This window comes from Oncorhynchus mykiss, chromosome 1 (genome assembly GCF_057628025.1).
Source record: "Oncorhynchus mykiss isolate SJ-2025 chromosome 1, ASM5762802v1, whole genome shotgun sequence".
Taxonomy (NCBI): Eukaryota; Metazoa; Chordata; class Actinopteri; order Salmoniformes; family Salmonidae; genus Oncorhynchus; species Oncorhynchus mykiss.
The window spans coordinates 67,718,517-67,736,812 of record NC_143022.1 but is presented as its reverse complement, the minus strand read 5'-3'; the positions used below and the strand labels follow the sequence as shown (position 1 = coordinate 67,736,812).

At 47.4% G+C, this 18,296-nt stretch overlaps 1 protein-coding gene across 4 annotated transcripts in view; it reads left to right on the top strand.

The window, feature by feature from the left end:
* Positions 1-18,296, top strand: part of LOC110526894 (inositol polyphosphate-5-phosphatase A) — a 273,309-nt gene that overhangs the window by 149,166 nt on the left and 105,847 nt on the right. For all 4 annotated transcript variants that reach the window (XR_016496558.1, XM_036982722.2, XM_036982729.2 and 1 more), the window contains exons 5-6: positions 636-699; positions 2,254-2,357. Coding sequence is in view for 3 of the 4 variants with exons in the window: in XM_036982722.2 (XP_036838617.1) it covers positions 636-699; positions 2,254-2,357 (168 nt within the window). In the remaining variant the exon portion in view is untranslated. The remainder of the gene's footprint in view (positions 1-635; positions 700-2,253; positions 2,358-18,296) is intronic.

Sequence of the window (18,296 nt, the reverse complement as noted above, 5' to 3'; positions counted from 1 at the left end):
AGAATTATCCTCAAGCAAGGGCTGAGGGCTCGCTATCTCCAAGCCCCAGCGGATTGAGAGCAGGCTTTTCCTCTATTGCCTAGATGTAAAAAGCACAGAGAAAGCGTGTAGTGGACTGTGAACCGCATCAAATCCCCTGCATTATTTTTTTCCCCCACAGTTTGTTTGGGTTGTCTACAGACTGGGGAAACTTTGTGATTGTTCTTTCAGAAATTAAGATTTTAATCCTATTGAAGTAGATCTTTGGCTGTTCCAAAGTCCATCTGAATTTGTCCTTTGAAAAGCTGGAATTATTTATTCTTCAGGAAGCCTTGTACCAAATATAGGGTCTGAGAACTCGAATGCACTGTATATTCGATTGACCGCTTTAATTCAATATCTGCTGTGGGAAAATACTGTACATAAACTGAACAGTGGTGTGATCTGTTGCCTGGAATGATTAGTGTGTGTGATCTGTTGCCCTCTACACAGCAAAACTCTACAAATCAATGGTGCTTGGACTACTTGGAACCAATCTTTGCTTCTATTGCTTAGTAATATTTTGTGGTTAGTTAGTCCCAGGTTATTTCCAAGAATCTCTGACTAAATGGTTTGTTAACAATTCTCCTAAATCTCATGCGTTCTCTATCTTCCAGGCACTAGGAAGTTGCTACTTTCTTCACGAGTCCTTGAAAAACATCCACCAGTTTGATTTCAAAGGTGAGTCTCCCCCCCAATGAAATCTCTACCCCTGCCCTCTCACATACCCTCCTCCATATAACACCCTACATTCCACTGCTTCCATCACCGCTTCCATCAAAACCAGTGAGGTTGAGATTGGCAGGGGGAGGATAATGTTCAGAAGCGATAGATAGAATGGTAATGCTTATTAATATGAGGATTTAATTCATGGGTTTTCGGGCTCCACGGTAATTGTGTACGGAGGTTATTGGACAGTTACAGCCCTCTCATCAGCCCGGGGTGTCAGAGGGCCAGGGGCCCGGCGGCCAGGCTAATTAAAGAGGGGATATAGATGTGGAGCCGCAAAGTTGTTCCCATTACACCAGAGTCACCATTTACACCATCCTCTCACCACCAGTGAAGGATAGGGCGAGGGGGAGGACACACACACACGCATGCAGCATTCAGACATGGATGCACACTCACTCACAAGCATACAGACACAGACACACACACACCCTCACCCGTCAAACCCCCTGGATAACAGCACGCTCCTCCTCATTTACGCTTTACAAGATGCTACTGGACTGAATAAATACTTGAACTATGTGGAAGATGTCAATTATTACACCTGCTTCTTTGGTAAAGAACAATGCCACATTTTCCATTGACCCGTATTCATTAAGTGTCTCAGAGTAGGATTGCTGATCAGCTCCCTCCTGTCCATTTCAGAATAATCCAAAAGTCCAAACTGATCCTAGATCGGCACTGCTACTCTGTGACGCTTTATGGAAACGGGTCCAGACGTCAGGTGAATGCGGGAGACGTTTTCAGGCTCTGACCCCAGTTCAGGTTATGTGTTGTGGTTACATGATACATCCAGGCTGTATCACAACCGGCTGCGATTGGGAGTCCCATAGGGCGGCGCACAATTGGCCCAGCGTCGTCCGGGTTTGGTCGGTGTAGAAAAAATAATTTGTTCTTAACTGACTTGCCTAGTTAAATAAAAAATAAATGAAATACAACATGGATGCCTTAGATGATCCAATGTTGAGGTGAACCGAATAGCGACGCCGTGACATACTCCTAGGATTCAGGTTCAGAGATCTTGAACTGTTTTTACCTCAAAGATATTTTCAGCCTTTTACCCGCTGAGGAAAACATGCTCACCCTTTAGTTCTACCAATTTAGGAGTGTTCAAAAGGCTAAAAATGATCCGAGAGGTCAAAATGGTTTGGCATGTCAAGCTCTCTGACACTGATCCCATGAGTGTGGGACACGGTGTCACGCTGTTTGGTTCACCTTAGATCATTTAAGGCCTACTTGTAAGTACAACACACAACCTGAATTTCTACTGGGTCGGCGTGGAGAATCTGTTGCTTCACCTAGGAGTTCCCTTATACTTCCACGAACAACCAGCAGGTGGAGTAGTAGGCTGATGAAGCCCTTGCTTTATGCGTGCATGACGACATCTAGAATCTAGATCTCCACAACACTGTTTTGTGACGTTAGTAGGTTTGAATCGTGCTCTTAAGACGAGCTAGTGTTGTATTAATACGGCCTCTGGCTTTCTGTCTGTGTTTTTCCCCACAGCCAAGAAATTCAAGAAGGTGGTTGGGAAAGAGATCTACTCAGACACTCTAGAGAGCACATCCATGTTGGAGAAGGAGAAGTTTCCTCAGGACTACTTCCCTGAGGTGCGTATCCTTCCACTGTTGCTGTAGTGACTGAGAGGGACTATCTCTCAGCCTCTACTGCTTTCTGAAGCTCTGGGACTTTGATTGACAGAGTAGTGTCATTAATGAACACGACACAGCAATGTGATATTATGACACCACTATCTTGATAAAAGACAGCTGATCTACATGATTTTAGCCCCGATTCAGCTGTCCCAGACAAGTTTCTGACATCTGAGACAAAATCCCTATATCATTGCCGGCCGTCACCGACGCTCGTTTAATGTAAGCGTGTCAGAGACGCAATCTGAGGGCTACCGATCTTATCTTTGAGCAGCCCCAGACGTCCCAATATTTTCAAACACGTTTGATTTTATTGGCACAAAATCTGCATAGCTCTTGTCGTGTGAGCATGTCTTGAGAATTGTGATCAGCAATAGCCAATGAGAGCTCGCCGGAGAACAAGCCAGTGAGATGAGGACGTTGTTTCACATCACTCAGATTGTGTAGACACTCAAGCAGGAGCGATAACAACTAGTATGCATTTGAATTTGCCTTTAACCAAAGCCTAAGTGTTAAATTGGTACAGTGTTGCAGTTCACAAGAAATGTTATTTAATTCAAAACGTTGGCTAGAAATTTCAACGGTGTATGGCAAGCGTGAATGTCTGGCTGCAAACTTTTACGAGGCTTGCTTTGAGCCACAGCTCGTTCTAGCTACGTTTAACGCCTCCATCACACCGATAGCGTCATTACGCAAAATGGTACGCGACATCATCTGGATGTGTGTGCAACAAAAGTTCAACAATCGCCTTCTGCTACCATATCTGTCAACCCCTCTATGCATACAGTTTGACGCGTACATTCTATAGACCCAACATATGCATTGCAACTGCAAGGCAAGCTGCAGGGCAAAAGCAGCGTTCCATTGGAAATGAACGTTCCTCTGGTGTACCAAGATGCAACGACGCGATCGAGGCTTTTACAATCTAATGACATCATCACATCATTGTTTTTTTTTTCCCCGAGACAGCATGGTGGTATGGCGAATCCTCAAGAACAAGTGAGGAATTTTGTAGTGTGTGACTGTGCCAGATCGTTTAGGGTGCGCACCACTAGGTTGTCAAGACAAAGAACGGCATGAAAAGACTGTCGTTTAATGTGAGCCTCAGCAATGTTAGGATTTTTAAAAGTTTTGTAGTGTACACCCGGCGTTAATACATTTTGGATGCTTGCATTTAGTCCCCATAATACAGTAGGTATTGCAAGTGCTGAAAAAGTTTTGGTTATATTGGTTTTTATTTGATTTGACTTGCAACACTTTTGCGGCACTTTGTTTTTGACATTTCTTTTTTATATCGAAATGGTTTATGTTGCATAATATTTTCAAAAGTAGGCATATGTTTTTACCAAATAAACCACAGAAAAACAGAACTATTGGTACTATTACACATTTCTGGCAGTGTTTCCTCTTCATCAATGGAGTATTTCCCTTTACTGTTTTTGCATTTTCACAAAAGATACGGTATGAAGTGAAAACACAAGGTTATTTTGGTTTCTGCATCTTTTTTTCTTTCTTTACTTTACTTTCCCTCAAAAAGCAAATGAATACAAGGATCAGTTGGAACAGTGGAAGATTGAGATGGCACTCTTGCAAAAGCTTTAATTCGGTGGCTTGCTGGGCTTCGTAGATGCAGCCTGTGTGCGTTGTATGTCTGTTCGTTCTGCGGGCTCCTCTGCTGGGTCCACATCATAAGGGAACGTCGCGCTGTGCTGATATTGTAATAAAGAGCATGAGTGCCCGCGTGTCAGCCCCATGCTCCTCGCTCATCTGTCAACCGCGCTCCGCCGGCCACCTCCTCAAATATATGCAAAGGAGATGGATACATCCTTTCACAGACGCAGTCTCCCAATTTCCATCTCTTTCACACACGCACTCTCATGTACACATTTTTTTTCTCTCTCTCTCTGTCTCTCTTCTCTCCCCTCTCTCTCCTGTCTCCCCTCTCTCTTCTCTCCCCTCTCTCTCCTGTCTCCCCTCTCTCCTGTCTCTCCCTGTCCCCCCCCCCCACCTTGGAGTTCCCCAGTTTGCCATTTTCAAAGATGATCTAAAACCAATTACATCGATTGAGGCGTGAAGTCGTTTAAAATGATTACGAGAAACGGGTGTTTGGTGCGTTACGAGGACAAGCGCAAAACAAACCTGGGTGTGAAAAGAAGCAAGCAGATGCCTGAGAAAGTTTGCTCCCTGATTTATGCCTCTTTCCCGGCTGGGTTATGAATCCAGGATGATGCTCCCGAGAGCAGCACTCCAGATAATGTTAGACATTTAAAAATAGCAGATTTGTGTAGTCTATCAGGGCCGAGTATCCCCCCCCCCCCCGCCCAGCTCCGTAGTGAGAAATTGGTTATCATAGATCACAGATACTGCTCAAACCTCTTATGAAAGATGAATTAATTTCACTAATGCTTTAATGCAGAGCTCTCATGAGGAAGTCAGGCGCGCGATAACCCCTGCCTTGTCCCCGCTTCCTCCATGGTGATTTATGCTGTCTTTTAGTAGATGAAACCGCCTGGATTTGCCATTCGTCTGCAGCCTTAAGGAATTCTATTAACAGGGGATCTGGGACAAGACGGACCGCCACGGACCGCAATGGGTGGGGGTCCAACTGGGTTCTACAGGGTACTGCTCTGGGTCTCAAGAGTGTTGTGGAAACTGGATAGTCATCCTAAGACATGATATACTAGCAGAGACCTCTCCAAGACCATGTGAGCTACAGAGAGCATGGGTTAATACATGATGTCTTTCATTAGAATCTACTGTGTAAAGGTATCATTTTCTGTCATTTTCTAATGTTTTGATACCCCGTATAGAGAGGTGAAGCTGTAGAATGTAGCGGCGGACAGTTTAGCCAGCTTGTCGGAGACTGACACCTCTCTTTCTCCGCTTGCACGTTAGCTTTACAGTCCACCGTTAATTAACTGTCACTCGGGCCTGGTGACATCATGGTGGGAAGGGTTGTTCTGTACGGCCCCTGTTTGAGTGACAGCGCTGGTTAAAGACTAGCAATGTAACAGAGACAAAATTACATTTCCTGGCATCTCTTAAATTTGAGTGCCCTTGGGTTGGTTGTGTGTGTGGGTGTATGCTAGTGTACAGTTGAAGTCGGAAGTTTACATACACTTAGGTTGGAGTCATTAAAGCTCGTTTTTCAACCCCTCCACAAATTTCTTGTTAACAAACTATAGTTTTGGCAAGTTTGTTAGGACATTTGCTTTGTGCATGACACAAGTCATTTTTCCAACTATTGTTGACTATTTCACAATTCCAGTGGGTCAGAAGTTTACATAAACTAACTTGATTGTGCCTTTAAACAGCTTGGAAAATTACAGAAAATTATGTCATGGCTTTAGAAGCTTCTAAAAGGCTAATTGACATAATTTGAGTCAATTGGAGGTGTACCTGTGGATGTATTTCAAGGCCTATCTTCAAACTCAGTGCCTCTTTGCTTGGCATCATGGGAAAATCAAAATAAACCAGCCAAGACCTCGGAGAGGCGTTCTGTCTCCTAGAGATGAATGTACTCTGGTGCGAAAAGTGCAAATCAATCGCAGAACAACAGCAAAGGACCTTGCGAAGATGCTGGAGGAAACAGGTACAAAAGTAAGTATATCCAGAGTAAAACGAGTTTTATATCAACATGACCTGAAAGGCCACTCAGCAAAGAAGAAGCCAGTGCTCCAAAACCGCCATAAAAAAAGCCAGACTAAGGTTTGGAACTGCACACGGGGACAAAGATCGTACTTTTTGGAGAAATGTCCTCTGGTCGGATGAAACAAAATTATAACTGTTTGGCCATAATGACCATTGTTATGTTTGAAGGAAAAAGGGGGAAGCTTGCAAGCCAAAGAACACCATCCCAACCCTGAAGCACGGGGGTGGCAGCATCATGTTGTGGGGGTGCTTTGCTGCAGGAGGGACTGGTGCACTTTACAAAATAGATGGCATCATGAGGTAGGAAAATTATGTGGGTATATTGAAGCAACATCTCAAGTCATCAGCCAGGAAGTTAAAGCTTGGTCGCAAATGGGTCTTCGAAATGGACAAGCATACTTCCAAAGTTGTGGCAAAATGGCTTATGTACAACAAAGTAAAGTATTGAATGGCCATCACAAAGCCCTGACCTCAATCTCATAGAAAATGTGTGGGCAGAACTGAAAACGTGTGTGAGCAAGGAGGCCTACGAACCTGACTCAGTTACACCAGCTCTGTCAGGAAAAATGGGCCAAAATTCACCCAACTTATTGTGAGGTGACCCCACTGGGAATGTGATGAAAGAAATAAAAGCTGAAATAAATAATTCTCGCTACTTCACGTTCTTAAAATAAAGTGGTGATCCTAACTGACCCAAGGCAGGGATTTTTTACTGGGATTCAACGTCAGGAATTGTGAAAAACTGAGTTTAAATGTATTTGGCGCAGGTGTATGTCAACTTCCGACTTCAACTGTATTAATGTTGTGTGTTTGTTTTGACCCCTACTCATACCGCTGCCACACACACCCTTGCTGTCTCATGTAGACCTCTCATGTCCACAATGGGGGTGAACAGGATCCTACTGTGACCCCAAGTCCCCTGGGTTGAGTCTGCTGAAATGACAACCCTCCATGTATGTAAAACACACTGCCTTCATACTCCACAGACTGTGAGTTATGGCTTGAAGTGGAGGAGAAAGGAGGGAGGGACGTCAATTGAAAAGCGGAATAAGAAGGAACTGGTCAAAATAGCGGGCACATTTCTTTTGAAAGGTCGATGTGATGGATTTGGTGACCTGTCATTTCTTGTTGTTCCGTCAATCCTTTCGACCCGCCCGAGTATTTATCAATATATTTGTTGGTGCAGTAATACATGCTTCCAAAAAACATTGCATCGTAAAGATTTCTCCTTGGCTTATATAAATAAAGTGTACGACCGAGACGTCAATCTCCCCTTTCCAATGATTGTGCACGGAAGTGGAAAGAAAACTAACCGGGCCATAGATCATTGTCCATACAAGTTTGTACTTCTTGGTTGCTACCACACGTCTGCTCATAAAAGCATTGGTTGTGGACTACACTCACACCCTTTAAGTACCCTCTGCTGTAAACTCTGATATCATGATTATGCGTCAGCCATTACATGTCCAGTTTTCAATGCAAGTCAACGTCCCTTTAAATGGGAAAGTGGTATTGGTCTCTACCCATGGTCCAGAGACCGTCCAGCTAGATCTGTCCTATAGGCTACCTGCCCCATTCCCCAGACTCTGTATGTACTGTACCGTATGTCCTCCCCTCAGTCCCCACTGTCTCTACTGGCTTGTCCTTCCCTTAAACCTCTCTCTACACAACACTGGATTTTGGACATTTTAATCAGCAGCACTTTCCCTCCCATCCCACACACACTCAGTCTGGTCCAGTTCCTATGCAGCACACCCCAGTCAGACCCCCCTCTCTTATTTGATGAGGATGATGGAATAAAGATACATGGAGGGGGGGGGGGGGGGTTCTGCATGAGGCCAAATCCGTCAGGGTTTGTGTGTGTTACTTATTTCTCACAGTGCGTATCTGTTACGGGGACCTGTGTAACCCTGTCCTGTACTCCCTTATGGGTCTGCCCCAACGCACACTGTTATTTATAGGGGGATGGTCTGTTAGCCGAGATAAAAGAAAGGTCAACAACAACAAAAAACGGAGTGTGTTGTGGTGGGGGAGTGGGAGTGGTGTTCCGCAATCCTGTACCACCCTGACACGCGTGACATTTGAAAGTGGAAGTGAGAACCTCCGATGGACACAACTGGGGAGTTTATGGGGTCTCTTCATCGTATAGCGAATCCATTTTACAGCCCCATAGCTCGCTCTCCACTATTCCCCTCTCAGTCCCTTATCTGTATTGGCTGGGAGCCTGGCTGTCATGGCTGACCCACTCTGTATAGCCGTTCATCACTGTCACAGCCTGGGCACCCATCACTGGCCACGGAAGGTCAGCCTGTGTCACCCTCAGCCTCACAACCTTTTACTGCCTCACTCCACCACCCGCCCCCATGGTGACCCCTCACTGGCCAGGCCAGACCTGACCCCTCCCAGACGATGCAGTGTTGTGGGGGGCTGGACATCACCTGGGCCTACGCTGCTCTGTCAGATGAAGTGTAGATGTTGTCTCTGTCTGTCTCACTCACTGATGATACTGTGGCTGTGGTACCAGCCTGAGTGGCAGATTTTCAGCTGTCCTACCTAGAGCAGGGTTTTGGAAAACCTGGCCTAGAGCTATAGGAAATGTACATTCTCTCAGGCCAGGGTTTTTTCCCCCCTGACCCTGTAACACATTCTGTAGGCATTAAGGTGAGGTCGACGTTTCACTCTCGCGTTTGATTGGGTGCATGACAGTTGGTTGTCACTCCCAGTCTGAATTTCCCAGTCCCCTTGTGAATGACAGCTCTGTGTGTTGATGAATGAAAGGGAATGTGTGCGTGTCACATTAACCAAACGATAAGACAAGGGTCAATCAGTCATAGGAGGAGGAAATGGGGCAATCTGAGGTTGTACGTCAGGGACGTGATGGATTTTTGTGTTGTGATGTGTAGTTAATGACTCTTTAAATTAAATTTAGATGACATATATTTTGCGCTGCGTTAAGAGAGCAGGTTTGGACAGCACCCTCTTCTCTCCTCCTCACTCCCCTCCCCGTCATCCTCTTCATCCTCTTCTTCATTTCCCTTCTCTCTTTATTCATGTTCTTACAATGTTGTTACATACTGTATATCACGTCATATATATATATATATGCAGTACATATATAAATCTCTCTCAGGAAGTCCGGTAAAATGAAGATGAAATGAGATATGATGCCAACAAATTTCTACTTACCACCTAAATGTAAATGTGGTTACTGAATGAATTTCCTTGAAACATCTGTGTTTTGTTGAATTTTTTGAAGTACTTTCTGATTAATTTATAATGACTACATCATGTAAGGTATTCGTTCTATTATTTGTCTTTTTAAATGATCACAAAATATTTATTGAGTGCATTATGTTCATGAAAAACTATTTTGGTTTTACCTTAAACCAGGCCGACTACCGCAGCTGACCCGGAGCACATTCTTCTCTCACTCTCACTCTCACACTCACTCTCACTCACTCTGACTCACTCACTCTGACTCACTCACTCACTCACTCTGACTCACTCACTCACTCTGACTCACTCACTCACTCTGACTCACTCACTCACTCACTCACTCTGACTCACTCACTCAATCACTCTGACTCACTCACTCACTCTGACTCACTCACTCACTCTGACTCACTCTCACTGACTCACTCTCACTGACTCACTCTGACTCACTCTCACTGACTCACTCTGACTCACTCTCACTCACTCTGACTCACTCTCACTCACTCTGACTCACTCTGACTCACTCTCACTCACTCTGACTCACTCTGACTCACTCTCACTCACTCTGACTCACACTGACTCACTCATTCTCTCTCTGTCTCACTCACTCATTTTGTCTCACTCACTCATTCTCTCTCTGTCTCACTCATTCTCTCTCTGTCTCACTCATTCTCTCCCGATCTCACTCACGATCTCACTCATACACTCTCTCTCTCACGATCTCACTCACACTCTCACTCACTCACGATCTCACTCACACTCACTCTCTCGATCTCACTCACTCATTCTCTCTCGATCTCACTCACTCATTCTCTCTCGATCTCACTAATTTTCTCTCGATCTCACTCACAATCTCACTCACTCACTCACATACGCACACACTCAAAGTCATAATGTCGGACAGTGTGGTATAATTGGGCCCATACATTCTGCCAGGCGGTATAGATTAATTCAAGTATGCTAATGTAATTCAATTTGATACAGTTCATCTTGTACTAATGCAGATTGAAGGATGTGAGACGCAATCAAATTGCTTTCAGGCCTACACATTTGCATCTACGTTTTTAAATAAAATTAGTCAATTTGTAATTATGTGACCTGAGCCATAATTAGTTTATTCATCGCCATGGTTAACTCCCCATTAGGACGCTTCGATAGCTCCTGGGTTATTTATTTATTTATGCATTCAAAATTAGGACGGTTGCGGCATCAATTTGTCTCTCATTTAATAATGAGCTTCATGGTAAATCATGTGCTGTGTGAGAGCTGGGACTCCTGACTGGGTAATTCACTCAGTAGCACTAATGGGGTGAGGCTATAGGAGGTTGACCAGGTGGCTATTGGTCAGGCCTCAGACCATTTTGGAGGTGATACTGTTTTTTCCCGTTGTCATGCAGTGTCATTGGGCTCAGGTTGGACAAATGTAAATACAGGGGAAATGGATCATACTGAAACAAAACAAACTCTTAGAGGGTTGTCTTTGCATTGTTATAGCACTCATATGAATGGGATGACTGTGTATGCCATTTGAGATTGTGTTTTTAAATTAATTGAATATTTAAAACATACAATATACCAGCAGTGAAGCCGCTCAACAACTACATTACGTTAGTCATCTAACAGACTCCCATCCAGAGTGACTCACAGAAGCAACCAGTGTCAACGCCCTGCTCAAGGGCACATCGACAGATCTCCCACAAGGTCAAAAAACGGGCACCCGAACCAGCGATCTATCAGCCACCAGCCCTCCATGATCCCCCCGAGCTGTCCCTCTGTGCATATTTGTAAACAACAGCTGGTGCACGAAATCTAAGGAAGTCTCTAGATTTTGCTCACCTGAAGTAGAGTATATTGTGAAAATTGCAGGCCACACTACTTGCCTAGAGAGTTTTCAGCTATACTTTTCGTGGCTGTTTATTTACCACCACAGACAGATGCTGGCACTAAGACCGCACTCAGACAGCTGTGTAAGGAATAAGCAAACAGGAAACTACTCACCCAGAGGGGGCGCAGCCGACTTAAATCAGTTCTACCAAATTTCCATCAACATATTAAATGTGCAACTAGAGGGGAAAAAATTCTAGATCACCTGAACTCCACACACAGAGACGCGTACAAAGCTCTCCCTCCATTTGGTATATCCGACCACAACTCTATCCTCCTGATTCCTGCTTACAAGCAAAAATTAAAGCAGGAAGCACCAGTGACTCGTCTATAAAAAAAGTGGTCAGATGAAGCAGTTGCTAAACTACAGAACTGTCTTGCAGACTGGAACATGTTCTGGGATTCTTCCGATGGCGTTGAGGAGTACACCACATCAGTCACTGGCTTTATCAATAAGTGCATTGAGGATGTCGTCCCTACAGTGACTGTATGTACATACCTCAACCAGAAGCCATGGATAACAGGCAACATTCGCACTGAGCTAAAGGGTAGAACTGTCGCTTTCAAGGTGCGGGACTCTAACCCGGAAGCTTACAAGAAATCCTGCTATGCCCTGCGACGAACCATCAAACAGGAAAAGCTGTTACGGTGCGTGAATGAGGACCCAAAAGCGAATTAACGTAAACAGAGCTTCTTTAATAACAAAACATACGTAGGCTCAGATGGACCGGCAGATTCCGACAGGACAGGACAAGGTTGCAGCAAACATGACGATAGTCTGGTTCAGGCATGAATAACACAAACAAGAATCCGACAAAGACAGAAACAAAAACAGAGAGAGATATAGAGGACTAATCAGAGGGAAAAAGGGAACAGGTGGGAAAAGGGGTGACGAGGTAGTTAGGAGGAGACAAGGAACAGCTGGGGGAAAGAGGGGGAGAAAAGGTAACCTAATAACGACCAGCAGAGGGAGACAGGGTGAAGGGAAAGGACAGAAACAAGACACAACATGACAATACATGACAGTACCCCCCCACTCACCGAGCGCCTCCTGGCGCACTCGAGGAGGAAACCTGGCGGCAACGGAGGAAATCATCGATCAGCGCACGGTCCAGCACGTCCCGAGAGGGAACCCAACTCCTCTCCTCAGGACCGTACCCCTCCCAATCTACTAGGTACTGATGACCACGGCCCCGAGGACGCATGTCCAAAATCCTACGGACCCTGTAGATGGGTGCGCCCTCGACAAGGATGGGGGGGGGGGGGGGAGACGAGCGGGGGCGCGAAGAACGGGCTTGACACAGGAGACATGGAAGACCGGGTGGACGCGACGAAGATATCGCGGAAGAAGAAGTCGAACTGCGACAGGATTAATGATCTGGGAAATACGGAACGGACCAATGAACCGCGGGGTCAACTTGCGAGAAGCGGTCTTAAGGGGAAGGTTCTGAGTGGAGAGCCAAACTCTCTGACCGCGACAATATCTAGGACTCTTAGTTCTACGCTTATTAGCAGCCCTCACAGTCTGCGCCCTATAACGGCAAAGTGCAGACCTGACCCTCTTCCAGGTGCGCTCGCAACGTTGGACAAAAGCCTGAGCGGAGGGGACGCTGGACTCGGCGAACTGAGATGAGAACAGCGGAGGCTGGTACCCGAGGCTACTCTGAAAAGGAGATCCCGGAGCCCGGTCGCAGACGAAGGAAGCGAGTTGTGGGCGTATTCTGCCCAGGGGAGCTGTTCTGACCAAGACGCAGGGTTGCGAAAAGAAAGACTGCGTAAGATGCGACCAATAGTCTGATTGGCCCGTTCTGCTTGACCGTTAGACTGGGGGTGAAAGCCGGAAGAGAGACTGACGGAAGCCCCAATCAAACGGCAAAACTCCCTCCAAAATTGAGACGTGAATTGCGGACCTCTGTCCGAAACGACGTCTGACGGAAGGCCATGAATTCTGAAAACATTCTCGATGATGATTTGTGCCGTCTCTTTAGCAGAAGGAAGCTTAGCAAGGGGAATAAAATGAGCCGCCTTAGAGAACCTGTCGACAACCGTAAGAATAACAGTCTTCCCCGCTGACGAAGGCAGTCCGGTGACAAAATCTAAGGCGATGTGAGACCACGGTCGAGAGGGAATGGGAAGCGGCCTGAGACGGCCGGCAGGAGGGGAGTTACCGGACTTAGTCTGCGCGCAGACCGAACAAGCAGCCACGAAGCGACGCGTGTCATGCTCCCGGGTGGGCCACCAAAAACGCTGGCGAATGGAAGCAAGCGTACCCCGAACGCCAGGGTGGCCGGCTAACTTGGCAGAGTGAGCCCACTGAAGAACGGCCAGACGAGTAGGAACGGGAACGAAAAGAAGGTTCCTGGGACAAGCGCGCGGCGACGGAGTTTGAGTGAGTGCTTGCTTTACCTGCCTCTCAATTCCCCAGACAGTCAACCCGACAACACGCCCCTCAGGGAGAATCCCCTCGGGGTCAGTGGAGGCTACTGAAGAACTGAAGAGACGAGATAAAGCATCAGGCTTGGTGTTCTTAGAGCCCGGACGATAAGAAATCACGAACTCGAAACGAGCGAAAAACAGCGCCCAGCGCGCCTGACGCGCATTAAGTCGTTTGGCAGAACGGATGTACTCAAGGTTCCTATGGTCAGTCCAAACGACAAAAGGAACGGTCGCCCCCTCCAACCACTGTCGCCATTCGCCTAGGGCTAAGCGGATGGCGAGCAGTTCGCGGTTTCCCACATCATAGTTACGTTCCGACGGCGACAGGCGATGAGAAAAATACGCGCAAGGGTGGACCTTGTCGTCAGAGAGGGAGCGCTGAGAAAGAATGGCTCCCACGCCCACCTCTGACGCGTCAACCTCGACCACGAACTGTCTAGAGACGTCAGGTGTAACAAGGATAGGAGCGGATGTAAAACGATTCTTGAGGAGATCAAAAGCTCCCTGGGCGGAAACGGACCACTTAAAGCACGTCTTGACAGAAGTAAGGGCTGTGAGAGGAGCTGCCACCTGACCGAAATTACGGATGAAACGACGATAGAAGTTCGCGAAGCCGAGAAAGCGCTGCAGCTCGACGCGTGACTTAGGGACGGGCCAATCAATGACAGCCTGGACCTTAGCGGGATCCATCTTAATGCCTTCAGCGGAAATAACAGAACCGAGAAATGTGACGGAGGAGGCATGAAAAGTGCACTTCTCAGCCTTCACAAAAAGACAATTCTCTAAAAGGCGCTGGAGGACACGTCGAACGTGCTGAACATGAATCTGGAGTGACGGTGAAAAAATCAGGATATCGTCAAGGTAAACGAAAACAAAGATGTTCAGCATGTCTCTCAGGACATCATTGACTAATGCCTGAAAGACAGCTGGAGCGTTAGCGAGGCCGAAAGGAAGAACCCGGTATTCAAAGTGCCCTAACGGAGTGTTAAACGCCGTCTTCCACTCGTCCCCCTCCCTGATGCGCACGAGATGGTAAGCGTTACGAAGGTCCAACTTAGTGAAAAACCTGGCTCCCTGCAGGATCTCGAAGGCTGAAGACATAAGAGGAAGCGGATAACGATTCTTCACTGTTATGTCATTCAGCCCTCGATAATCTATGCAGGGGCGCAGGGACCCGTCCTTCTTCTTAACAAAAAAAACCCCCGCTCCGGCGGGAGAGGAGGAGGGGACTATGGTACCGGCGGCAAGAGCTACAGACAAATAATCTTCGAGAGCCTTACGTTCGGGAGCCGACAGAGAGTATAGTCTACCCCGGGGGGGAGTGGTTCCCGGAAGGAGATCAATACTACAATCATACGACCGGTGTGGAGGAAGAGAGGTGGCCCTGGACCGACTGAACACCGTGCGCAGATCGTGATATTCCTCCGGCACCCCTGTCAAATCACCAGGCTCCTCCTGTGAAGAAGAGACAGAGGAAACAGGAGGGATAGCAGACATTAAACATTTCACATGACAAGAGACGTTCCAGGAGAGGATAGAATTACTAGACCAATTAATAGAAGGATTATGACAAACTAGCCAGGGATGGCCCAAAACAACAGGTGTAAAAGGTGAACGAAAAATTAAAAAAGAAATGGTTTCGCTATGATTACCAGAGACAGTGAGGGTTAAAGGTAGCGTCTCACGCTGAATCCTGGGGAGAGGACTACCATCCAAGGCGAACAAGGCCGTGGGCTCCCTTAACTGTCTGAGAGGAATGTCATGTTCCCGAGCCCAGGTCTCGTCCATAAAACAGCCCTCCGCCCCAGAGTCTATTAAGGCACTGCAGGAAGCTGACGAACCGGTCCAGCGTAGATGGACCGACAAGGTAGTGCAGGATCTTGAAGGAGAGACAGGAGTAGTAGCGCTCACCAGTAGCCCTCCGCTTACTGATGAGCTCTGGCTTTTACTGGACATGAAGTGACAAAATGACCAGCGGAACCGCAATAGAGACAGAGGCGGTTGGTGATTCTCCGTTCCCTCTCTTTAGTCGAGATGCGGATACCTCCCAGCTGCATAGGCTCAGCACCCGAGCCGGCAGAGGAAGATGGTAGTGATGCGGAGAGGGGGGCAACGGAGAATGCGAGCTCCTTTCCACGAGCTCGGTGACGAAGATCAACCCGTCGCTCAATGCGAATAGCGAGTTCAATCAAGGAATCCACGCTGGAAGGAACCTCCCGGGAGAGAATCTCATCCTTTACCTCTGCGCGGAGACCCTCCAGAAAACGAGCGAGCAAAGCCGGCTCGTTCCAGCCACTGGAGGCATCAAGAGTGCGAAACTCAATAGAGTAGTCTGTTATGGATCGATTACCTTGACATAGGGAAGACAGGGCCCTGGAAGCCTCCTCCCCAAAAACAGATCGATCAAAAACCTGTATCATCTCCTCCTTAAAGTCCTGATACTGGTTAGTACACTCAGCCCTTGCCTCCCAGATTGCCGTGCCCCACTCACGAGCCCGTCCAGTAAGGAGAGATATGACGTAGGCGATACGAGCAGTGCTCCTGGAGTAAGTGTTGGGCTGGAGAGAAAACACAATATCACACTGGGTGAGGAACGAGCGGCATTCAGTGGGCTCCCCAGAGTAACACGGCGGGTTATTGATTCTGGGCTCCGGAGATTCGAAAGCCCTGGAAGTGGCCGGTGGATCGAGGCGGAGATGGTGAACCTGTTCTGTGAGGTTGGAGACTTGGGTGGCCAGGGTCTCAACGGCATGTCGAGCAGCAGACAATTCCTGCTCGTGTCTGCCTAGCATCGCTCCCTGGATCTCGACGGCTGAGTGGAGAGGATCCGAAGTCGCTGGGTCCATTCTTGGTCGGATTCTTCTGTTACGGTGCGTGAATGAGGACCCAAAAGCGAATTAACGTAAACAGAGCTTCTTTAATAACAAAACATACGTAGGCTCAGATGGACCGGCAGATTCCGACAGGACAGGACAAGGTTGCAGCAAACATGACGATAGTCTGGTTCAGGCATGAATAACACAAACAAGAATCCGACAAAGACAGAAACAAAAACAGAGAGAGATATAGAGGACTAATCAGAGGGAAAAAGGGAACAGGTGGGAAAAGGGGTGACGAGGTAGTTAGGAGGAGACAAGGAACAGCTGGGGGAAAGAGGGGGAGAAAAGGTAACCTAATAACGACCAGCAGAGGGAGACAGGGTGAAGGGAAAGGACAGAAACAAGACACAACATGACAATACATGACAAAAGCGTCAATACAGGGCAAGATTGAATCGTACTAAACCGGCTCCGATGCTCGTCTTATCTGCCAGGGCTTGCAAACTTTTACAGACTACAAAGGGAAGCACAGCCGCGAGCTGCCCAGTGACACGAGCATACCAGAAGAGCTAAATCACTTCAATGCTCACTTCGAGGCAAGCAACACTGAGGCATGCATGAGAGCATCAGCTGTTCTGGACGACTGTGTGATCACGCTCTACGTAGCCGACGTAAGTAAGACCTTTAAACAGGTCAACATACACAAGGCTGCAGGGCCAGACGGATTGTAATACCACAACATGTTTCAAGCAGATTACCATAGTCCCTCTGCCCAAGAACACAAAGGCAACCTGCCTAAATGACTACAGACCCGTAGCACTCACGTCCATAGCCATGAAGTGCTTTGAAAGGTTGGTAAATGCTCACATCAACACCATTATCCCAGAAACCCTAGACCCACTCCAATTTACATACCGCCCAAACAGATCCACATACGATGCAATCTCTATTGCACTCCACACTGCCCTTTCCCACCTGGACAAAAGGAACACTTATGTGAGAATGCTATTAATTGACTACAGCTCAGCATTCAACACCATAGTACCCTCAAAGCTCATCACTAAGCTAAGGATCCTGGGACTAAACGCCTCCCTCTGCAACTAGATCCTGGACTTCCTGACGGGCCACCCCCAGGTGGTGAGGGTTACGGTTTAGTAGTAGCAACACATCTGCCACGCTGTTCCTCAACACTGGAACTCCCCAGGGGTGCGTGCTGAGTGTCCCCCTGTATTCCCTGTTCACTCACGACTGCATGGCCAGGCATGATTCCAACAACATCATTAAGTTTGCAAACGACACAACAGTGGTAGGCCTGATCACCGACAACGACGAGACAGCCTATAGGGAGGAGGTCAGAGACCTGGCCGGGTGGTGCCAGAATAACAACCTATCCCTCAACGTAACCAAGACTAAGGAGATGATTGTGGACTACAGGAATAGGAGGACCGGGCACGCCCTCATTCTCATCGACGGGGCTGTAGTGGAGCAGGTTGAGAGCTTCAAGTTCCTTGGTGTCCACATCAACAACAAACTAGAATGGTCCAATCACACCAAGCCTATTCCCCCTCAGGAAACTAAAAAGATTTGGCATGGGTCCTGAGATCATCAAAAGGTTCTACAACTGCAACATCGTGAGCATCCTGACTGGTTGCATCACTGCCTGGTCTTGCAATTGCTCGGCCTCTGACCGCAAGGCACTACAGAGCGTAGTGCGTACGGCCCAGTACATCACTGGGGCTAAGCTGCCTGCCATCCAGGACCTCTACACCAGGCGGTGTCAGAAGAAGGCCCTAAAAATTGTCAAAGACCCCAGCCACCCCAGTCATAGACTGTTCTCTCTACTACCGCATGGCAAGCGGTACTGGAGTGCCAAGTCTAGGAGAAAAAGGCTTCT